Source organism: Triturus cristatus, chromosome 9, assembly GCF_964204655.1.
Source record: "Triturus cristatus chromosome 9, aTriCri1.1, whole genome shotgun sequence".
Lineage (NCBI taxonomy): Eukaryota > Metazoa > Chordata > Amphibia > Caudata > Salamandridae > Triturus > Triturus cristatus.
In genome coordinates this window covers 848,534,655-848,559,973 of record NC_140592.1, presented here as the reverse complement: position 1 = coordinate 848,559,973, position 25,319 = coordinate 848,534,655, and the positions used below count along the sequence as shown (strand labels likewise).

Here is a 25,319-nt window from a genome sequence, read left to right as displayed (position 1 = left end):
GGAGTGGCATTGACTGGAATAGCATATAGTGGAGTGGTGTACAATAGTGTTATGGTATGGGTTGGTGTAGAGTGGAGTGTAATAGAGTGGAGTGAGGTACAGTGCAGTGGCGTACTGTAGAATAGCTTGGTGTGGCATGGCATAGAGTGGAGTTGTGTACATTGGAGTGTCGTACAGTGGAATAGCATATACTGGAGTGGGGTAGAGTGGAGTAGAGTAGAGTGGAATAGCATACAGTGGAGATGTGTACAGTGAAGTGTGGTGGAGTGGATTTGCATATAGTGGAAAAGCGTAGACTGGAGTCACATTGAATGGAGTGGTGAAGAGTGAAATAGCATACAATGTAATGGCATAGAGGGGAGTGACATAGAGTGGAGTACCATAGAGTGGGGTGTTGTAAAGTTTAGTGGGGTAGACTGTAGTGGCATACAATGTACTAGGGTACAGTGGAGGGGCGTAAAGTAGAATAGCACAGAATGTAGTGGTGTAGAGGGGAGTGCTGTACAGTGGAGTGTCATACAGTGGAATAGGGTACAGTGGAGTAGTGTAGAGTGGAGTGGGGTAAAATGTAATAGCATACAGTGTAGTAGCGTATAGTGGAGTAGTGTAGAGTGAAGTGGTGTATAGTGGAGTGTATTGGCATTCAGTGGAATATCGTAAAGTGTAGTGGGGTAGAGTGGAGTTGTGTGGAGTGGCATAGAGTGGAGTGGTGTGCAGTGGATTAGCGCATAGTGGGGTGGTGTAGATTGCAGTGGTTAAGAGCTGAGTGTGGTAGAGTGAAGTAACATACAGTGTAGTGGCGTAGGGGGGGTGGCATAGAGTGGAATACCTTGCAGTAGAGTGGGAGTGGGGTACAATGCAATGGAGTACAGTGGAATAGAATATAGTAGGGTGGTGTAGAGTGGAGTGGCGTGCAGTGGAAATAGCACACAGTGGAGTGGCGTACACTGTTGTGGCGTAGAGTGGAATGGCAAAGAGTGAAATAGCATAGAATGTAGTGTCCTAGAGTGGAGTTGTGTACAGTGGAATAGCGTAGAGTGGAGGGGCAGTACAGTGGAGTAGCGCAGACTGGAGTATTGTAGGATGGAGTGGCGTACAGTGTGATAGTATACAGTGGAGTAGTGTAGAGTGGAGTGGCAAGAAGTGGTGTACAGTGGATTAGCCTAGAGTAGAGTGGCATATAGTGGAGTTACATTTAGTGGATTGGCGTAGAGTGGTGTGTGGTACTTTAAACAGTTTTAGAGTGAAAGTCGGTGAATGTGGCAGGAATATGCGGTGTAAATCAATGTTTAAGTAGTGTAAAAGTTATAAGTCTCAAAATGCTTAGTTATACATTGTGCCACGGTATACCATGGTATAATGTGGTAAATGCCAATGAAAATGGAGTATCTCATTGGCTAATGGTTCTTTTTACAAAACGTAAAAGGCAGAGATGTCGTTTTCTGCACTCTTTTGCTGCTCTCTAGGTTAGGACCTTTGTTGTTATAGTTAAGTAGGTGGTTTTATTGTACTTCCCTCCCTATTACCACTCTAATGCAGTGCTAATAAGTAGAGCAATGCATTTATATTTTTGTATGTATTTTTAAAGCACTTTACAGATAACTGTGATTTAAAAAAAAATCTTCTAAGTAGCACTATAATTTGTAGGTATTACCACAGTACTCGGTATACTATTTTGTAAATATTTAAATATGTAAAAAATAATTTAATATGGTACAGGTATTCTAACATTTATTTTAAGTACCGCAGTACTTCCTATGTAGTAACACAGTTCTCTGTAAAAAGTTTTAAAATATACAGAAACTTATAAATAATGTTAACTATCTTTTACCACTTTACTAAAATGATAATAGGCAGGAAAAAATATAAAACTTAATACTTACCTATATATAATGCCCTAACCCAGAACACAGCCAAAGTGTACTTAAAACAACATAATTCCCTTCAACATTTGTAAAGGGCGTCATTAGCCAATCACAGAATGTCTTGTCATCAGCATGTACCACGGTACTTTCGTGAAACTACCACCGTCACAGATATCACTTAGTTGAAATGCCTTATAACTTTAAAAATGCTTATCTTACTTTCCTGTAGTACCAAAAAGGATGATCTGCACACCATAACCTATAATCTTGCCAAATCTCATGGAAATAGTCAATACAAACGTCTATGGAAAATGCATTATGGGTCCCCCTTTTTATTCTTTTGCACCCCCTTGACGAATAACCATTAAAATTTGCATTGCCTGCCAATGTAGAAAAACCTATAGGTCTGCAAAGTTTTGTGCAGATTCGTCAAAGCAGGCGCAAAACTATTAACGGTAAAATAACTGAAGAATTCTTATCTCTTGGAATCCTAACTATTACTACTGAGTGGTTGTCACCACTCTGTAATATATATATATATATATATATTGGATGACGATGAGGTGGGGCAAACCAAATGGTGGGTGAAGCATGGGGGTCTACACTGTTGAAAAACAGGCACTGCCCTGAGGACACCAAAAGGGATCTGTCATCTCGAATTTAATCAAACTGGAAGTAATTTTCTCAGAATGTAGAGTAACACCTTTTATTTTAATTGAGTAACTGTCAAGTAACAGTTTTATGTAATAGTAGAGCAAACAAAGTAAATAAAGACTACAACATTTAAAAGTTGCAATTTTATCATTTCAATTTTACAGCGGAGAATGTTCAGGATTTCATCTATTCCCGTGAATTTCACAATGCGAGTAAAATCCTAATTGCGTTGGAGCGCGAAGCATATGGAAACAAGAGCAACAACACAAATATTGAGGAGGTGACTAAAAAACAGGAGAAAGTGTCATTACTCTTCAACGAGCTTGGGAGAGAAGTCTCTGGAATTATAGGAAGATCATTGGAGACTTTCTTCAGTCAGAATGAAAATGAATCCAGGATTATTTCAGAGATCACAGAGGCTGTGAAAGCCGTAGCAGAACAAGTCTATGAGGATGACAAATACTACACAACCAAGGCAGAACTTAAGCCAAGGCCAAGAAAATGGAAGCAAAAATGGGTAAGAGTTGTCAAGCAGTCAGTTGATAGAAGGATGAAGGATCAAGCAGAGACCCCAAGTGGCCAAAACAGTTCAACATTTGCTAAACAGTTAGAACATATGGGCAAGACTATGACTTCAGACTTGATCTTAGTTGTGAACCATCTGAAACCACTTTACCCGGATATATTTGAGGTGTGTGATGTCTACGCAAAGAATTACCATGATTATTTCTCTGCGCAACTTAACGCGGCAACAGATTTGGAATTAGGAGAATCGGATGCTCTTCTTCTCCTGGTGTGGTTACAAAGCATCTACCCAAAGTAAGATTTTACAAATTGTTTCAAATTATGTAAATGTACGGTCAAACACTATTTCATATTTATAGTAGTACAGTGTATTTCATCTTGCTGTGAGGCAGAAATAGATAGTGCAGATAAGTGTGGTTTATAATCTTAACTTCTGGACATGGTAATGGATGAGAGGCGCCTTGCATACAGCCTTTTTCACTCACTGACTCAGCATCATCATCTCAGAGTGACCACAGGTCAATGTCTAGAGAGGGCTGATTATTGTTCTGCCAATGAAATACAAGTTAACTAAAAGAATGGTGCGCCTCTAATGAAGAGGTGATGCTATATACACAGGGCCATAATCATGAGCATTATGGTTTACTAATTTAGTCCCAAAATATACGCAAGCATTGGCAAAGCCAGCAGGTCTGCGCTATTTTATGTGAATGTATTTTAGTAGCCATAAGTTAGCTCAATTCTTCACAGGCTAAACTATGTTACAGGGCATGTAAAGTTGACTCAACTGAAGAATGGCACCACATGCAAGAAAAGTGAAGCACACTCTGGGTAATATAGAGGTTAAACATGTAATTACGCAATCAGAGGACAATACCTTCAGTACAACAACTGTAACATCTTCTTCTTGTACCGTATAGTAGTTGCATTTACAATATGTGGTGTTTCAAACCCCTGTTGAGCCACTAAATCCATTAGTGTGTGCTTTGTGTAGTGCATGATGAACACAGCGGTGACAGGACAGAGTAAACTAGGTGAAAGCACAAGGCAAACACACCCCATGCAGCTGCAATCAAAGAACGTGCACCAAGGAGCAAGGTAGATGGGTGTAACATGTCAAGCCAGGAGGGTGCACCAGACAAAGATGGTCCATCTAGGAACAGCCTGAGCATCTAAACCAATGAGCAAGGGTGATGGATGGGACAAATGGAAGCACCTGACAGACACACGGGGGTGAGCAGTTTTAGAATTTGCACTGAGTGGTGCGCAGAGCAGGGCAAACTTGACGGGAGAAACACAGAGATGACTAACGTGGGAGAAGTTTGATTATCGGCTCCCAGGTGAAAGAGGAGTGGCAGAGCGGGGCAGATGAAGTTGGAGCACCACGCAAAAATGGCAGAGATGGATGCAGTCCAAGCGTCTCCTTGAAGGGGGACAGACTTGGGCAGGACAGGTCAAATTAGGTTGAAACACCAGTGAAGGGCACCATACCTGGGGGGCATTTGTGCAAAGATGGAAAGGGGTGATAAGGGCAAACCATATGTGGGTCATGGGTCTTGAGCTGGTACGTCGCAATGATGGGGTTCTGTTGTGTAGACTGCATGAGAAAGATTGGGCTGAGTGTCATTTATCAATGTGTATAGTAGAGTGGTGTTAGCTACACGTTCACAGATTCTTTCAGCCAGACATATGCACTAAAATAGGGGAAATCCACCACTTCAAAGAGGAAGAATTTTGAAAATGGAGGCAATGCAAGTCTTTTTCACTAAAATGAATACAGTGAGAAAAAGACTATGGGAGAGATTTCAATCCTTCCAAATGAGTTTTAAATCAACATTTATTCATGGGGTTGCCTCATCCAGGAAAGACATGGCTGCCATGACATCACAAACCAGAAGTGGAATGTTACCAGATCATCTGCTGACATCAATAACAATTTCATTCACAGACTAAGCACTCTTGTTGGAGCCTCATTTAATCTTTTACATACCTTGAGTTAAATGAGCAGCGCAGAGCGCGATCAGTCCAGCCTGTGTGGGGGAAGGGTCACCCAGTTTGGAAGCAATTCGCTTTTGACGTTCGCATGTGAAAAAGCATGCCCAGCAGTGTCTGCCACCTCCACCATATGCCTCACCTACTACAGCAAACCTCTTCATCATTCTTAAAATCCACCATGCCATGTATGCTTAAGACACCTTTGCATTTTGAAAACTCCCCACTCACTGCAGTCTCAATTCATGACAAACCACCTGTGTGAATAAGGAGATATGTCCCAAAAAGAGTCTTGTGCCCCCGGTGCTCACCCCTTTGCAGTGTAGAAACTGATGTAGCAAAGCAAAATGTTGTCCCTCACAATGCCTGATACTCCAAATACTAAATTGCTGCCCTTTGCTTAGATCCAAAATGTGACTGCCCCCTCAAATGAAACTACGACCGAAGGGGGCTGATACATCGCCCCATCTAGGTATTATCATATTTTTATTTTGTATTATTTACAAAAGATCTGGAGAGATACCCAAGGATATGTTATGTCCAGACCTTAGGTCATAACAAACCTCCAGGAAGTGTCATTGTGCGCTGAAACCAATAGCAGAGGATGAATTGTCAATGCTTTAAATTAAGAAATCAAAAGGGTAGAGATGCAAAACTGGAGCTGTGTGAGTGTCATAAGACAGTGGCCCTTGTGCAAATAAAAGAAACCTCCATAGGACAAAATTCTAATTTAAGAATCATTACAGAAGGCAAAAAGTAGTTAGTAAATTAAAATCTGCATCAATAATGCCTTAAATAATGGAAATGCGAGAGGATCAACATAGGTCAGCCTCCAAAGAAATTAAATAGCCTGAACAAAAGTATAGCCCAGCTAGAGGACTAGCATAAAATCTGCTCAGTTCAAAAGTCAATGAAAGTCTAAGACACTTTGTTAGAATTGTGGGTCTCTAGTTGGCACAGGTATGCACTTGTGACAAATAGGGACCCTCGCCTCTAGTCAGGGTAAGGGGGTACACTCCTAAAATAACCCCTGCTCACCCCATTGGTAGCTTGGCACGAGCAGACAGGCTTATCTCAGAGGCAGTGTGTAAAGCATTTGTGAACACATACAGTGACCAAGTGACAACACTACAGATGGACACCACACAGGTTTTATATAAAAAATAAGTATTCTTTATATAGATTTACCACAAGACCATTAAACGACAAAAATACACAATACTGTTACTTTAGATGGTAGAAGTTTGCTTAGTTCTCATAAGTTCTTAAATGCGGCACTTTACGTCAATGTACCTTTTAGATGCGACACGCAGGGCAACAAAAGTGTTGCAACGATGTTGATGCGATTAAGTTTTTGGTGCAAAGAAATAAAGACGTGAAGATCTTCCAGATGCGTTACGCTTCTCCGATGTTGCGAGAAGACTCGACTCGATGCTTCAGCTGTGACACACTTTACGCGATGCGACGACAGCGGCCTTGGCAGCGACACTCTTCTCCGGCGTTTGCGAGACGCTTCCGCTCGATGCGATGTTGCAGCGGCGACACCCCTTTACGCAATAAGACAACAGCAGCCCCGACGGCGGCACGCTTCTCTGTGGATGCGAGGCGCTTTTCTTGATGCGGTGCAATGCGACAACTACGATGGCTGCGATGGCGACACGCTTCTTCCTCGATGCGAGACTCTTCTCTTGATGCGGTGCAATGCGTCAGCTACGATGGCTGCGATGGCGACACGCTTCTTCGGCGTTGCAAGACACTTCCTGGATGATGTGAGACGCTTCCGCTCGATGCGATGCTGCAGCGGCGACACACTTTATGAGATGCGACGACAGCAGCTCCGATGGCGGCACGCTTCTCCTTCTTGAGTCGCGCTTCCAGCTCCTTGCGACACGCAGTCCCTCGGAAGGCCCAACAACAGCAGCAGGCACTGGGGGGTGAAGTCTGTTGTTCCTGAGACTTCAGCAGGAGGCAAGCTCTTTTCCAAGCCCTTGGAGATCCTTCACAAGTTGAGCAAAAGTACACACAAAGTTCCTTTCTCCTCTCTTTGGCAGTAAGACAACCACTGCAGGCCAATCCCCCAGGTTCAGGGATAGTTTTCCTCCTCAGCTTCTTCTGGTTCCTCCCTCAGCAGAGGTTCTTCTTGTTTTCCCAAAGTGATCTAAATTCTTGGGATCAGGGTCCCAATATTTATACCCAGAAATCCTTTGTCCTCTGAAGGCAGAGGAGCCTTTGCCCATTCCAAACCAGTTCCTGAGCACTCCGTTTACCAGACTTCTCCTTTCCTTTCACAGTGCAGGGCAGAAACATTAGACGCCCCACAGGAGGTGGAGCCAGCATTGTGGAAGGCAAGTACAGCTCTGGAGCACTTTGTTGACAGGATTCCTTCTCTTCATTCGCTGTGCAGGGCAGAGACATCAGCTGCTCGCCAGGAGGTGGAGCCGGCATTGTGGAAAGCAGGCACAGCCCTATTCATGTCCAGGTGCAACTCCTCCCACCCATCTAGATGCAGATCTCTCTATTCACCACTGGGGCACCTCACCCGGTCTCCTAGAATTCCCCAGCCCTGTCACTCAAACTCCAGACAAAGGAATACACACAGCCTAGCAGAGGCAGGTTTGAATGGTTAGATAAGCAAATGCCTACTTTCTAAAAGTGGCATTTTCAAACACAGAATGTTAAAACCAACTTCACTAAAAGATGTATTTTATCATCCTGAGTTCAGGCATACTAAATTTGAATTTCTACCATGTTCCCTGAGTCAGTTAGGATTATAAAATGTAATAACCAAACTGCCCATTCTGGCCTATGGAGAACAGGTAGCCTTGCAGTAGTGAAAAACGAAAATGGCTGTAATTCACTATTAGAACATGCCACACACACCAGGGCATGTCCTACCTTATCCTTACAATGCACCCTGCCCTTGGGCCTACCATAGGGGTGTCTGATATGAAGAAAAGGGAAGGTTTAGGGACTGGCAAGTGGGTGCACTTGCCCAGTCAGCATGACAGTACCAAACTGCACGCAGGCTCTGCAATGGCAGACCTTAGACACACTTTTACAGGCTGCTTCTGTGGGTGGCACAACCTGTGCTGCAAGCCCACCAGCAGTATTTGAATTTAAAAGCCCTGGGCACTCCTGGTGCACTGTACTAGGGTCTGACAAGTAAACCAAACCAACCAATCATGGAGTCACATATCATACATCAATTTACAATAGGGAGCACTTGCACTGTGGCACTGGACAGCAGTGGGACAGTGCCCTGAGCAGCTAACACCAACAAAAATACATGAGGCACAACGAAAAAATGGAAGGGAGACTCGCGCCAATGTGCCAGGTCTAACACGTGTCCCCTCCAGCTGAAATTTGGGGAGAACTACCCTACCTCCTGGGAGTTCTCATCACTAAGGTGGAAAAATCTTGACAGACCATCAGCATTGGCGGGTTCTGTACCGGGTCGATGTTCCACCGTGAAATCCATCCCCTGTAGGGAAATGGACCACCTTAACAGCTTTGGATTCTCACCCCTCATCTGCATCAACCATCTGAGGGGCCTGTGGTCTGAACCCGGAAGTGATTCCCAAACAGGTAGGGTCTCAACTTCTTCAGTGCCCAGACCACAGCAAAAGCCTCACGCTCAATAGCACTCCACCTCTGTTCCCGTGGTAGTAACCCTCTACTGATGAAGGCTACAGGTTGATCTAGGCCCTCCTCAGTCATCTGTGCTAGAACAGCCCCCACACCATGCTCTGAAGCGTCTGTTTGCACTATGAACTCCTTGGAGAAGTTGGGTGCCAAGAGCACGGGCGCTGTGCACATAGCAGTTTTTAAGGCCTCAAAAGCTTCCTGACAGGTGTCAGTCCAAATCACTTTCCTTGGCTGCTTCCTGGAAGTCAGCGCTGTCAAGGGTGCAACAGTGTTCTCATACCCCTTGACAAACCTCCTGCAGTAACCCGTGAGTCCTAAGAAGGCTCTCACCTCAGTCTGGGTTTTGGGCGGCTCCCAAGCCAGGATGGTTTCAATCTCGGGCAGTAGGGGCGCCACCTGGCCGCTCCCTACCTGGTGTCCCAAGTACACCACGGAACCCTGCCCGATCTGGCACTTACTCGCCTTGATCGTGAGGCCTGCCCTCCGCTGTACCATCAACACTTCCCAGAGGTGGCGCAGATGTTCTTCCCAACTGGCGCTGAACACTGCGATGTCATCCAGGTAGGCGTCACTGAACGAGTCCAGTCCAGCCAACACCTGGTTGACCAACCTCTGAAAGGTGGCAGGGGCATTCTTCATCCCAAAGGGCATCACCCGGAACTGGTAGTGCCCATCTGGTGTGGAGAATGCTGAAATCTCTTTGGCCCAGTGCTTAATTTGTAAAATATGAAGTGCAGGTGCTCAAATGTTTTTTGGAGGCCACACCTACTTTTCTTCAGCTCCACCCATTTCCTCCACTGGCTCCACCCACTTTTTTGGCTCCACCCACATCCTCAACTGGCACTGCTAAAAGTCAGATGTAATACCAATCGATCTGAATTTCAGCAAGGGAGCCTTCCTCATAGTAAGGTTTTGAGAGGAGGTTCCCCTGCCCTGTGAACATTTTGAAAAAGATTAAACCAAAAGTGCATTTCTTAACTTAACATCGTTCCGTTACCTGCTGTGGTGGGCCGGCCGGCAGGGAATCGAGTTGGGACACACAGAGCAGCCAGCCAGAGCCAGACACACACCGGCTGCGATTAGCAGGCCTGGTCCGGACCGGTGCTGCTACTACTGCTGCTAGCTAGTACCGTAACCATACCAGGCACACTCGGGTCAGGCCTCGGGCGGCGGGGGCCGGGGCCGACTTTAACGCGATGACTTGCCTGTTGTGCGCGGTGGTTATGCTGGGGGCTGGGCGTGTCAGCAATTTGTAAAAAATCTGCGCACGTTGCCGCACAGCCGCCCCATCACATAACCAGCAAAATCCAGCCAAAAAAACGCCCAAAGCAGTGTCCTCCTCCGGCCCGCCCACGAAGGCCTCCGCAGCGTGATGATGTCGCGCGCATTGCCGCCATGACAATCATCAGTTAAGTTAAAGTTTATTATTTATATTACACTGGATCCTAGGTCACGAGAAGGACCACCCACCAACCTAATTCATGCTGCGCACCATGTTTGGAAAGAAAGCGGATGTGCGTACACGAGTCATCTCTAGGCTCTACATCCATATCCATGTCATAGAAGTATTAACCCCGGCAGGAGGTCCGTACTGTGGCAGGCCCCCGCCCCTCCTACTCACATAATGAAAAGGCTCGCATTTGGTTAAAAAGAGCCATTAATGTACCACACATTTCGCTGTCCTGTAAGCACGCACGAGGAGACTTGATCCCTCACTCATTCCAAGCACATCTTTTTCCCAGGGGCATAGAGTGTAAAAGTAATTGAATGCGGAGGAATCTCCAGAACAGGTGTTTATTAGTTAATGATATTTATTTGTAAATCAGCTGCATCTTTAGGGATATTTGATTAACATATTTTTTTTTAATCTACTGGGAACTCACATAATTACATATTTAATGCTTTAAACGAAGCACATGGAATGCGGTGCTGGCTGCTGCAGCTCCTTCCGCGTTCCCCCCCACTTCCCTCCCCTGCTGTAATGCTGTCTGCGCACCTGTGGCTTGCTGGGAAGCAGGCCCGCTCTCGTGCTCCGAGGACCCCGATAGATCGGATTGCTAATTCACTCTGAACAGACGTGCATGGTTTTACTTTAGAAAGTAGAATTCACAAAACGTTTTCAGAATAACGACAGAAGGGCTGCGAGTGACACCGTTCCTCATGGCATAACTTCGAAAAGTTTTGAAATGTCCCAAAAGTTGCACATCTGCACATAAGTGAGATAGTGTACTTGCAGGTGCAGTTTTAATGCTTCTATCTATGTCACATATTTACAAATCACAACTCGGTACTGATGTTCACATTTCCACTCGTAAATCTGCAAACCACGGCCCATGCCTTGAGTGGTCCATGATGGGTTTTGCAAAGGAAACGGGAGACATATTTCTCCAGGGGCGTAACGCAGACCACTGAAGCTCCTGCAGTGCTAGGGTCCCTCAGTACTTCAGGGGGGCCTGAAATCTTACAGGAAGCCCCTATTCAGCGCAAATGAACTGAATAATCTTCAGATATGGGAGACTCAGGACCCCTCATCACATTCGGTATTTTACTTTACACCGCTGGTTCTTTCGCCCGCCTGCATTGTCACACCCCCTGAGGGAGCCTTACAGCTCGGTTCCAACTGCAAAAGGGTAATGACACACATTGTGGGCCTTCTCTCTGTGAACGAGATAAGCTCAGCAATCAGCACCTTCCACACATTGAGCACAGAATTTGTTCAGTGGCAACATGAATGTGTGCAAGTCAATTTTTACACACTATCCCATGGTGTGGTCGTGTGGAATGTAAATTCAACGGTATGTAATGCACTGTCAATGTATTGCCCCGTTCATGAACATGCACTGCCACAGATTGTTTAATTTATGTGTAAGAGAGTGCATGTTTCCAAGTACGATGCAGAGCAGTAAGGGGTGCTGGGAGTTACAAAACGGGGACTCGGGCCGTTTAATGACCACACACTTGAGGAGCGACTGATCTTTATGCTGCACTAAATATAAACTAAGAAGCACTTCGCTTGGCTGGGGCGGGATGCATTGTGCTCTTCACAATATATAACACTAACAAAGGAGACAGGCTTTTCCCAAAGCGCTCATGATGCATAAGATAGGAGTCAATTCTGGAATGTAATTCAGCTCCAACTACAAATGTCTGAACTAGTGAACTGCCTGATAGCAATTAACAATTTCCAAGATTGTTCTCCTTCCTCCAGCCATTTGTTTCATTATCACATCATTCTATTGAAAAATCACATTGTGGGGATCATAAAGTACTACTCTGTCTTAACTTAACATTCCGTCCGTTACATGCTGTGGTGGGCCCGGCCGGCAGGCAGGGACTCGAGTTGTTTGGACACAACGGACGGCTGTGATTAGCAGGCCTGGTCCGGGCCGGTGCTGCTACTGCTGCTGCTAGCTACCATAACCAGGCGGCACACTCGGGTCAGGGCCTCGACGGCAGGGGGCCGGGGCCGACTTTAACGCGATGACTCGCTCAGCTGCCTGTTGCGCGCGTTGGTTATGCGTGCAGCTTTGGTTATGCTGGGGCGTGTCAGCAATTTGTAAAAAATCTGCGCACGTTGCCGCACAGCCGCCCCATCACAACCAAAATCGAGCCCAAAAAACGCCCAAAGCAGTCCTCCTCCGGCCCGCCCACGAAGGCCTCCGCAGCGCGCAGTGCGATGATGCCACGCGCATTGCCATGACAATCAGTTAAGTTAAAGACAGTTGTTTTTTTTAAATTTTATATAATATTACAGACAGCCAGTGTGTGTGAGCATGCGTGAGAGTGACTCACTCACTCCTCAGAAGATGCGAAAAACACACTGCGGCACGGGCGGCACGATATACACTACACACATCACACGCAGTACAAGTTAATTGAAAAATGTGATGTGCGCCTGGTGCGCGCAGTGCAAGAGTGTAGACCCGACCCTGTGCAGAAAGTGCCGGTGCTAAGCACCGGAAAGCACCGGCACAAATTAAGCCCTGTCCCATCGGTCAAGGCGATCTGCCAGTACCCAGACGTTAAGTCAAATGTGCTGAGGTACCGCGCAGCCCCTAGCCGATCTATGAGCTCATCAGCTCTGGGGATGGGGTCTGCATCAGTCCTGGTGACTGCATTGAGCCCTCTGTAGTCCACACAGAACTGGAGTTCGGGGGTGGCACCTGGCGCGGCAGCCTTTGGGACCAAGACCACTGGGCTGGCCCAAGGACTGCTAGAGGACTCAATTACCCCTAGCGCAAGCATCTTTGAGACCTCCTCTTTGATGCAAGCCCTTACCCTGTCAGTCACTCCGTAGGCCTTGTGCCTCACAGGTGTACTGTCCCCAGTGTCCACCTCATGGACGCACCAATCAGTGACACCAGGAACCAGGGAGAACAGATCAGAAAACTGTCCCAGCAACTGGTGACAGTCATTCTGTTGCTCAGGGGTCAGGGTGGAAGAGAGGTTGATACCATCCACTGACCCATCTTGCTCCTTGACTGACAGGAGGTCAGGAAGAGGCTCGGTCTCCTCCTCCATCCCAGCATTTGTTGCCAAGAGCATGCCCACTTGAGACCTCTCCAAGTGGGGCTTCAGGCGGTTGACATCCAGGACCCTCAAGGGGTTCCTGGGAGACCGCAAGTCCACCAAGTAGGAAACCGGACTCTTGCACTCCACAACCTCAAAGGGGCTGGTCCACTTATCCTGGAGCGCACAGGGCTCCACGGGGGCCATGACCCACACCCTCTGTCCAGGCTTAAGCTCAACCAGAGTGGCATTCTGGTCGTACAACCGCTTCATCTCCTCCTGGCTGGCTTCCAGATTCGCCTCAGCGAGTTGTCTGAAGCGCCTAGTCTGGTTCCTAAAGGCCAGCATGTAGCTATATACATCCTGGGGAGGTTTCCTGGGAGATTGCTCCCAGCCTTCTTTGACCAGACTTAGAGGTCCTCTTACGGGGTGTCCATAGAGAAGCTCAAAGGCACTGAACCCTAGAGATTTCTGTGGCACCTCACGGTAAGCAAAGAGTAGGCATGGTAAGAGGACATCCCACTTACACCTCATAGGTTCCTCAAGACCCATTATCATGCCTTTAAGGGTTCTTTTGAATCTCTCAACCAACCCGTTTCCTTGGGGGTGGTAAGGAGTGGTGAACTTATAGGTTACACCACACTCCTGCCACAGGGACTTCATATACTTGGATATGAAGTTGGGTTCCCAGTCAGACACTACCTCGTGAGGGAATCCCACTCTGGAGAAAATTCCCATCAGTGCTCGTCCCACCACGGGGGCCGTCACTGTCCTCAGAGGTATGGCTTCCGGGTACCGGGTGGCCTGATCCACCAAGACCAGGATGAACCTGTTGCCCATGGCTGTCTTGGGGTCCAGTGGCCCCACAATGTCAATACCCACCCGTTCAAAGGGGGTGCAGACTACAGGGAAGGGCTGGAGAGGAGCCTTGCGCTTCCTCCCACTCTTTCCACTTGCTTGTCAAGTCTGACATGTCCTGCAGTGAGTGTCTGAACTCCTGCGCATTTGGGGCCAATAAAAATGGGTGACAAGCCTTTCAAAGGTCTTGTCCTGCCCCAAATGTCCTGTCAATGGAACATCATGAGCCAGCCCCAGTAGGAAGGCTCTGAAGCGCTGGGGTACCACCAGCACACGGGCTGACCCAGGCTCAGCAACCTTAGGCTCTGTATACAGGAGATCATTCTCCCAGTAGATCCAATGTGATCCAGACTGATCACCTGCTGCCTGGTCTGCAGCAGTTTTGCCGCAGACCCACAAGAGAAGGGCATTATTTCTGCTCCTTGCAGAATTCCTCCCTGGAGGGTCCTCCTTCTTGCTGCCAATGGGTCAGCTCAGGCAGGTCCCCCAGTTCGGCTACCTGTTCCCCTGTAGGCACCAGGGCATCCCCCTTAGGGTCTGCTCCCTCCTGGACCGTGGGAACTTCAGGGGCCGGTTTCCCGCGCCCCCTGCCTCTACTCTTGACGGCAGGTACCTGGGCCTCCCTCTCAGGCTCCAGGTCCTCTTGAGCACCTTTACTCGCTGCCATTGGCTGGGTGGTCACACACGCCCAGTCAGGCATACCCAACATTTCTAAGTGTGCATTCCGCTCCACCTTGGCCCAAGGTGAGCTCTCCAAGTCATTCCCTAACAAACAGTCAACAGGCATGGCGGGCCTCACAGCTACCTGAAGAGTACCAGAGACCCCCCCCCACTCAAAGGGAACCTGAGCCACCTTGCAGTGACTCTCTGTGTTGTCAGCGGCAACAACTGGGTAGAATGCTCCAGGGACAACCTGCTCTTGAGACACCAGGTGAGACTTGACAGCTGTCACACTGGCCCCTGTGTCTCTCAGAGCCTCCACTCTATGGCCATTGATGTTCACCCACTGCCTGTATTTTTTAGTGTTATCAGGCAGCTGGGTCCTAGGGACCACCTGCAGTCTCCTAATGAGACAAGGGACATTTCTGCGGGACCCCACCCACCTTGGGCACCCATCTCCTCACCCAGGGCTACACTAGCCATCTGCCGGGGGCTGCACCAGTGGGTGCTGGTTTTCCAAACAGGCGACACTTGGTATCATTGGCAAAATGTCCCAGTTCTCCACATTTGTAGCATCTCGGGGGCCCTCTTTGAATAGGTGGACCTGTCGGGGCCCCTGACGGTTTCCGGGGGGGAAGCTGAGAACCTTTCCCTTGGTTCCCTTGGGGATTACTTTGGGGCCTCTTCTGGAACTCCCTCTGTTTACCCTTGTCCCCCCCACTCTTCTGCTGGGGACCCTGCCCACTCTTGGCTGAGTCTCCCACTGACCCAGCGGTCCGCCTCCTCAGCAAGCTTCCTAGGATTAGTCAGCCTACTATCAATCAGGTGCTGGCGTAGCTCAGGAAAACAGTTACTTGACAAGTGCTCCCATGCAATCAAATCAAGCAGTCCCTGAAAATCATTAACTTTGCTACCCTTCACCCAACCATCCAATGCTCTGCAGGAAAAAGTAACATATTCAACATAGGTACTGTTTGCTATCTTTGTGCAACCCCTGAACCTATGTCTGTACATCTCAGGGTCAACCCATATCTAGACATCAATGCATCTTTCATGTGGGGATAGGAATTATAGACATCAGAAGGCAAGTCTAGCAGTGTGTCCCGCCCCTCACTAAGGAACCGTTCCCACAATCCCGCTCCCCAATCCTTCTCGGGGACCCGGTGGGAAGACATGGCTACCTCATAGGCCTTCAACCACTGCCCAATATCATAATTTTTTTAAAAAATTCCTTCACTACATCTTTAGGGATATATACTGTAGATTCCACAGGCATTGATGGTGTGCTGCCACCAGAGGGAGCAATTTCTAAACTCTGGGCTTTCAACTCCAACTCCCTCAAAAAATGTTCATGTTCATACTGTAGCTTTTTCTTTTCTAGGGCTAACTTTCTACTTTGGATTTCAAATTCTAACTGCCCACTTAACTTGAGCTTGGTCAGCTCAATTTCATGCATCCTACATTCTTTTCTATCCGCCAACTCCTCTGGAGATAGACTTTTACCAGAAACACTGCTACCGGCAGGGGAAGGGGTTCTCCTTCCTCTTGGACCCACTGGCCCATCCAGCTGCTCCTCTGCATTCTCATCATCAGTGGCATTCCTTGCTTCTACCCAGGCCCTCAGCGCCTGATAGAACTCTGGCTTGTTTTTGCATCCAGTAGTACAAACATAAATTTTTTTGCAAAAGAACTTTAGCTGTTTAACTGGTAGCTGTCCAGTTTCTCTTCTTCCCATTCCCATTCATTATCAACAGAGACTATGGATGCTGCTTTCTCCACCATGGTTAAGCTTGGCAGTACTCAAAAATAGAAAGTCCCAAAAAAAAAAGAAATCTACCAACAAGTATTGGTTGCGTTAAGGTCTGCACTCACTAAGTAGTGTTCACCAATCACTGTACATGAGTCCCAAATGCAAGTCCAGAATCCTCACCAATGTTAGACTTGGGGGTCTCTAGTTGGCACAGGTATGCACTTGTGACAAATAGGGACCCTCGCCTCTAGTCAGGGTAAGGGGGTACACTCCTAAAATAACCCCTGCTCACCCCCTTGGTATCTTGGGACGAGCAGACAGGCTTATCTCAGAGGCAGTGTGTAAAGCATTTGTGAACACATACAGTAGCCAAGTGACAACACTACAGATGGACACCACACAGGTTTTATATCAAAAATAAGTATTCTTTATATAGATTTACCACAAGACCATTAAACGACAAAAATACACAATACTGTTACTTTAGATGGTCACTGCAATGAAAGTGTTGCAACGATGTTGATGCGATGATGTTTTTGGTGCAAACAAATAAAAATGTGAAGATCTTCCAGATGCGTTACGCTTCTCCGATGTTGCGTGAAGACTCGGCTTGATGCTTCACCTGCAGCGGCGACACACTTTACGCGATGCGACAACAGCGGCCTTGGCAGCGACACTCTTCTCCGAAGTTTGCGAGACGCTTCCGCTCGATGCGATGTTGCAGCGGCGACACCCCTTTACGCGATGCCACGACAGCAGGTCCGACGGCGGCATGCTTCTCTGTGGATGCGAGGCGCTTTTCTTGATGCGGTGCAATGCGACAACTACGATGGCTGCGATGGCGACACGCTTCTTCCTCGATGCGAGACTCTTCTCTTGATGCGGTGCAATGCGTCAGCTACGATGGCTGCGATGGCGACACGCTTCTTCGGTGTTGCGAGGCACTTCCTGGATGATGCAAGATGCTTCCGCTCGATGCGATGCTGCAGCGGCGACACACTTTACAAAATGCGACGACAGCAGCTCCGACGGCGGCACACTTCTCCTTCTTGAGTCGCGCTTCGAGCTCCTTGCGACACGCAGTCCCTCAGAAGGCCCAACAACAGCAGCAGGCACTACCAAAGAACTCTGGGGAGCTGGGGGGTGAAGTCTGTTGTTCCTGAGACTTCAGCAGGAGGCAAGCTCTTTTCCAAGCCCTTGGAGATTCTTCACAAGTTGAGCAAAAGTACACACAAAGTTCCTTTCTCCTCTCTTTGGCAGTAAGGCAACCACTGCAGGCCAATCCCCCAGGTTCAGGGATAGTTTTCCTCCTCAGCTTCTTCTGGTTCCTCCCTCAGCAGAGGTTCTTCTTGTTGTCCCAAAGTGATCTAAATTCTTGGGATCAGGGTCCCAATATTTATACCCAGAAATCCTTTGTTCTCTGAAGGCAGAGGGGCCTTTGCCCAGTCCAAACCAGTTCCTGAGCACTCTGTTTACCAGACTTCTCCTTCCTTTCACAGTGCAGGGCAGAAACATTAGACGCCCCACAGGAGGTGGAGCCAGCATTGTGGAAGGCAAGTACAGCTCTGGAGCACTTTGTTGACAGGATTCTTTCTCTTCATTCACTGTGCAGGGCAGAGACATCAGCCGCTCCCCAGGAGGTGGAGCCGGCATTGTGGAAGGTAGGCACAGCCCTATTCATGTCCCAAGTGCAACTCCTCCCACCCATCTAGATGCAGATCTCTCTATTCACCACTCGGGCACCTCACCTTGTCTCCTGGAATTCCCCAGCCCTGTCACTCAAACTCCAGACAAAGGAATACACACAGCCTAGCAGAGGCAGGTTTGAATGGTTAGACAAGAAAATGCCTACTTTCTAAAAGTGGCATTTTCAAACACAGAATGTTAAAACCAACTTCACTAAAAGATGTATTTTATCATCCTGAGTTCAGGCATACTAAATTCGAATTTCTACCATGTTCCCTGAGGCAGTTAGGATTATAAAATATAATAACCAAACTGCCCATTCTGGCCGATGGAGAACAGGTAGCCTTGCAATAGTGAAAAACGAAAATTGCTGTAATTCACTATTAGAACATGCCACACACACCAGGGCATGTCCTACCTTATCCTTACAATGCACCCTGCCCTTGGGCCTACCATAGGGGTGTCTGATATGAAGAAAAGGGAAGGTTTAGGGACTGGCAAGTGGGTGCACTTGCCCAGTCAGCATGACAGTACCAGACTGCACGCAGGCTCTGAAATGGCAGACCTTAGACACACTTTTGCAGGCTGCTTCTATGTGTGGCACAACCTGTGCTGCAAGCCCACCAGCAGTATTGAACCAACCAATCATGGAGTCACAAATCATACTGAGGCACTGGACAGCAGTGGCACAGTGCCCTGAGCAGCTAACACCAACAAAAATACATGAGGCACAACGAAAAAATGGAAGGGAGACTCACGCCAATGTGCCAGGTCTAACACACTTCCACTCACGGTGGCAGTCTCCCGACTGCCCTATTACAACGAGGGCAGTCGGCCCGCCCTGGGACCACCGCAACCATCACAACCGCCATTCCCTGATGCTTGTGAGGCAGTCCTCAGGCCGCAATATGCTTGGTGTGGTCGCTGCGGCCCCCCAAGCATATTATGAGTTTCCTCACTGCCACACTTTTCATGGTGGTGTGACCGCCATGAATAGTGTGACGGTGAGGAAGCAAAGGGAGCCCTACAGGGCCCCCAGGTGCCTCACACCATGTGGATGCATACAAGGGAGCGCAACATGAGACCCCTGTGTGCAGACACCAAGTACCTGCATGGCATGGACTGCAGCATTCCATGCCCTGCAGCTACTGCCTTTGTCGTTCCCATTGCAGTGCCTATTTCACAGGCACCACCCTGGGAACGTCAAGAACCGCCCGTCAGACCAGGAGAAAACTCTTGATCTGGCGGGCGGTTCGTACATGGGTTTGGCTGTGCGAGAGAGGGGCGGGCCTGCACCCCGCACCAGCAAACTCATAATGAGGTCCTAAGTATAAATCAAAAAGACAGACCACCATGGATTCTGCCTTTGTGGAAATAAGCAACAGGTTTGATACATTTCCCTAAAAAAGACACCGTTTATAGATTGCAGGCAGTGAAAGCCACACACTTGACATGGTAAAATCTAGCATAATAGGGCTGTATTAATAAAGTTACATACACATAAACCAATAACCGTTCAAGAAAACATGATATATCAAATAAGAAACATTTAGGAACACCTACCTTTAAAATATTCATAAATATGAGGAGCATTGTTCTGTAACATGCTGGGGATACAAGATAGCAAAGCAGGACACTAATATCCCAAAGAGGCATTGACATTGTTGGAGTATTGTAAATTCAGTTGCATGTCTGGATAAGCACAGCATGTATTTAAGTTATAACAAGAAACAGAGCAAGTGTAAACTTACAGGGCTATTCACAAAGGTAGCTTGCATCTGTCAGTAGGTTACATGTGTAAGTTTACTCTTACATTTTTGAGTAACTTTACTAATTTGGGCTATTCACCAAATCCAAAGCTAATGTTACTCAAAAGTGTAGACTTGCTAGTCTCCACCCCCTGAAACAGGAGATGTAGCCAAATTTACTAGTAAAAGTTATTATTGCCAAAACTAAATATAGTTAGTCTGGCACCCTACAGGGCCAACCACTGGTATTATTTAATTATAAAATGTTTTAACAACCTATAATAGATTCATAAATTAATGGAACATTAATTAAAATAACAATGTAATAAAATAATTAAATTACTTATAACTACTTCTTTAAATCACTTGCAATCATTATTGCTTAATAAAACAAGCTTATTTTTACTTTAGGTGAAAAAGTATTATTTAATTTAAACTTTAAAAAGCATTTTTTACTTAATTTAATATATTTAAATAAATTAAAAATTGAATTCAAAATTAAGTTAATTAACTAATCCTTTTGAGTTAAATACACTTTTTAACTTTTCCCTATACTTTACCATAAAGACACTTCACAATCAGGGTGGAGATCTACCTATGATAAAGTACGGGGAACATTTAAAAGGTTTATTAAACTTTATGATAATTTAGTAAAATATTTTTATCTATGTTTAGTTATCTTTAGATAGTACATTTTGTGGCACACATGGATAAGCACAGTATGATATATTTAAGATATAACAAGAAAATGGGGAAGTACAAACTTACAAGGCTATTCACAAAGATAAATTGCACTCAAGAGTAGGTTACACGCAAGTTTACTCTTGCACTTTTGAGTAACATTACTACTTTAGGCTGTTTACCAAATCCAGGTGTAAAGATATTGAAAAGTATAGACTTAAATGTCTCCACCTCCAGAAACAGTGGATGGAGCTAAATTTACTTGTTAAAGTTACTAATGCCAAAAGAAAAGCATAGTTAGTCTGGTACCCCCAACAGGGCCAACCACTGCTACTGCGACACCCTCCCATAGAAAATAAAAGAGGTAGAGACTTAAAATAAAACCTCTTTGGAATTAATGTACCATTAAAATAAACATATTTATTATTTAATTATACAATATTTTAATAATGAGTTTTGAATGTATCAATAAATGTAACATTATATTTTTAATTAAAATAATAGTCACATAATAAAATAATTAAATGACTTATAACTAACCCTTTAAATCACTTGTAATAGTCATTAACCCATAATATAAAACATGTGGTTTTTTTCACTTTAGATGGCAATTTACTCTTCAATTTAAATTTCAGAAACATATTTTTTATTTAATGTATTATATTTAATTCAAAATTAGGGTTATTAACTAATTTTCTTGAGTTAAATAAACCTTTTTACTTTTCCCTTTGCTTTACCATTAGGACACTCCACAGTCAAGGTGGAGATCTCCTGTTGTAAAGTATCAGGAAAATCAAATGTGTTTATTAAACTATATAATAAATTAGTAAAATATCTTTATTAATTTATAGTGATGTACAGAATAATTAAACTATATTTTAATAAAAATAATTTTACATTCATTTTAGAATTAAATAATTATGTTTTATGTTTAGATATATTTATTATTAAATTATGTAAGGTGCTGGACTTACTTTAGCTCTGAGCTGGAGCGAGTTACAACTGTTTTTGTCGATTTGGCTGTAGTAACTTTAAAAGTGCAGTTTGTGAATAGCAATGGATTTGCTCATTTGTGGATGGGTGCATGTCCCTTCCTAAATCCTTACCTGACCCTTCCTAAACCCCTCTCTACTCCTCCCTACACCCTTTCTATTTAGCAGTAAGTATGCCCCCTTTTCAAGTCACTACCGATGGTCCCTCAACATTACAACTAAGGGCCTCATTATGATGTCTGGGGGAAACATTCTGTCCAACACCGTCTCGGAATCGGGATCCGACTGACTTGCGGTCGGCGGTTCCTCCCGACTGATTACGATGCTTCCGAACACCGTTTGGAAGAACTCCCATTGACTTCAATGGGAGCCTGTGTTCCAACTGACAACACAAGCTCCTATGGGGAAAATGAGCGTCTGTGGAAAGCTTTGCACCCTGTGGCGGGCACCCCATGGTGCCTGCCACACAGTGCATGGTCTTACCCCCACGGCTCCCAACCGGAGTCCCTAGGATGAAGGGGGCCAGTTCGGGCCTCCCGAAGTCAGTTTCCGACAACCTTTTTGTGTCCGACAGACCGAGTCAGAAAGGCTGTCAGAATCCAACATCGTAATCGGTCAGTCGGAAACGCTGTCCGTAGAGCTGAATAAATCACTGATTGCCCTTCAGTACGGATTCGGACTGACCGAACGGTTCCCCTTCCGACCGCGAACATTGTAATCGGTTGGGTGGATTGGATTGCAACCGAGTCGAGCGGATGGGTTCCGACACGGTTTAGGGGAATCTGACTGTCAGTTGGAGGCTTTCTGCCCGACATCGTAATGAGACCACAAGTAGTAAAATTACATATATGAGGAGATATTCCAAATAGAAAAGTCAGGAGAGGTGGAGGTTGAGATTTACACTTGTAGGTTTGTGAATAGCATTTTGTATTACTTTAGTAGCATTCATGTAGTACTACTAAATGTACTACAAAATGCCATTTGTGAATAGGTCCCTTGATGGGGTTATGCATGAGGGTACATGCCTGGAAGTGTATCTGTTAGACCTAGCATCTTTGGTGTATTTTTCCCGTCTTTTTGCTTCTGACCTCCTGTTTTTGACTGTGTTCTGCATTTAGTTTTTGCTGGTTTTTTAACTCTGGGTACTTTACCTCTGCTGATCAATGCTAAAGTGCAAGTGCTCCCTGTGTAAACTGTAGCTGTGCTTGGTTTGCCCATGATTGGTATATTTCGTTTATTAGTAAGTCCCTAGTCAAGTGGCCCTGGTGTGCCCAGGGCCTGTAAAGCAAATGCTACTAGTGGGCCTGCAGCACTGATTGTGCCACCCACATGAGTAGCCTTGGAACCATGTCTCAGACGTGCCACTGCAGTGTTTAGGGGTGCAGTTTTAAACTGCCATGTTGACCTCAAAAGTGCACCCACTTGCCAGGCCTAAACCTACCCTTTTACTACATATAAGAAACCCCTAAGGAAGGCCTAAGGTAGCCCCATGGGCAGGGTGCAGTTGATTTGAAAGGTGGGACATGTAGGCCACCTCCTGCACCGATCCGGGGTCACCGCTTGTTGAAAATCTGCCCATCGACCTCAAACATTGCAGGCACCGGCACCGCCAGCACAGCGTGTCAGAAGCCTTGTAGCAGCGTGTGTTTTGAGCACTGCATCCCTGAGATGTGGGACGTATCACTCAGACTCCGATGCAGCGCCCGCTTCATGTTATTATTATCTATTATTATTTAAAACATTTGTATAGCGCATCTGTCACCTAGCAGGTATCCTGGCGCTGGGAAAGTTGCTCCTAAGGTGGAAAGTGATGGGAAACTGAGAAAGGTTTGCCAGAGAATTATTTTATGGGAAAAGCCAGGTTTTAATCCGCTTTCTGAATGGAAGGAGTTGTGATGTTTGGCGGATGTCGACAGGCAAACTATTCCAAAGTTTTGCAGCTGCCACTCTGAAGGATCTTCCCCCTGTCCTGACCTTGTTGAATCTTGGTACAGTGACAAGGCAGGCTGAGACTGAGCGGAGAGTTCTGGTAGGGGTGTATCAGGTGAACATGGTTTGCAGGGATCTAGGCCCGACTCCGTGTAATGCTTTAAAAACAAGACAGAGTGCTTTGAAAGCTACTCGCTGCTTCAGAGGGAGCCAGTGCAGCTCGGCTAAAGCTGCTGTGGCCGAGGATCTCCTGGTCCAGCCAAGGGCTAGTTTGGCGGCGGCCAAAAAACAAAGTCCTGCGCACACAATTACGATAATGCTATCAATAGCATTCAAAGGCGAATTGAACAATATTCAGAGACTGTAAATTTTTGAAAGAAGAAGGTCGACATCAGCAGAATTTTTGAGAGAGGTATTCTTTATGTACGTTAATGTCTGACCAATACATAGCACAAGATTGTTCAGCCGACACGTGTTTCGTCACACTGTGTAAAGCTGTGACTCTTCAGGGCTGTTGTTGTACAAATAATTGGGCTTCAGAATCGTAGTGAGTGTGGCAAGGTGAGGGTGCGGTATAAACAACCGTAAATCAAAGTGGTAAGGTGAACGGCGATGTGTATCAACAGCTTGGGTAATCAGCTGAGCACTCAGGTGCGTATAAAGATCGCGGGTAGTAGATCCTTCGATTCAGGATGTGCACTCAGGTGCGTCTGTGGATCGCGGGTGATTGATCCTCCGATTCCAGGTTGAAGGCGGCGGCCGTCTGGACTCTTTGGAGTCGGTCTAACAGTACGGCTGGGGACTCGAGCAGCAATGCGTTGCAATAGTCAAGGCGACTGAGAATGGTACACCTGACTATTAACGCTCGGGCCTGTGCGGGAAGAAGTGGCATGATCTTGCGTAAAGAACGCAGTAAGGCCGAGCAGGTGGACACTGTTTTCGCGACCTGCGTTTCCATGCTAAGCTTGTTGTCCATCATGACACCTAGGTTGCGGACAGTGGTGACCGGCTGTGGTTTTTCCGGGGCTTCCAGGGGCCAAAATTCGGTAGGGAACAGGCGAGGAATCCGGCTTCCAGCGCAAAACAGGACCTTGGTTTTGGAGGAGTTGAATTGCAGGGAGTTTTTATGCAGCCAACCAGCTGTGTCTCTCAGGCAGTCGTGAAACGATTCTAGAGGGATCGATTCTTCCCCCTCCCAGGAGAGGATGAGCTGGGTGTCATCTGCGTAGTTAATAGCTTTTAGCCTATGGGATTTAATTAATGTGACTAAAGGTTTAAGGTAAACGTTAAAAAGGATGGGGCTGATGGACGAGCCTTGAGGCACCCTGTGGGGCACTGGGGAGAAGGCGGATTGGAAAGGGGGGAGGGATACAGCCTGCTTCCTATCTCGCAGGTAAGACTGGAACCAAAGCAGGGCGGTGCCATCAACCCCTGCCTCCCTTAGTCTCTGTAGCAGGATCACGTGATTGACCGTATCGAATGCGGCAGACAGGTCCAGTAAGATCAAAGCTACTGCTTGGCCCCTGTCTGCACGCATACGAAGTTCCTCCATGGCCGTGAGGACAGCTGTTTCGGTGCCATGGGCTGGACGAAAACCAAATTGGATGTCGTCCAGAATGAGATTCTGCTCCAGATGTTTCGAGAGACAAGAGCTTACCCAGCGCTCGGCAACTTTCGCCGGGAAAGGTAAGAGAGAAAAAGGCCGATAGTTTGATAAACACTCAGGATTCAGTGAGGGTTTCTTCAACAACGGGGTGATAAGTGCTTGCTTCCAAGGAGACGGGACAAATCCGCAACGCAGGGATTGGTTACAAATCCTGCTGAG

The 25,319-nt window shown here is 46.5% G+C and overlaps 1 protein-coding gene across 2 annotated transcripts in view; it reads left to right on the top strand.

The window, feature by feature from the left end:
* The window catches only part of LOC146798948 (tumor necrosis factor alpha-induced protein 2-like), a 204,617-nt gene that overhangs the window by 87,150 nt on the left and 92,148 nt on the right, over nt 1-25,319 (top strand). For both annotated transcript variants that reach the window (XM_085626313.1, XM_085626312.1), the window contains exon 3: nt 2,684-3,338. In XM_085626313.1, the coding sequence (XP_085482439.1) occupies nt 2,684-3,338 (655 nt within the window). The remainder of the gene's footprint in view (nt 1-2,683; nt 3,339-25,319) is intronic.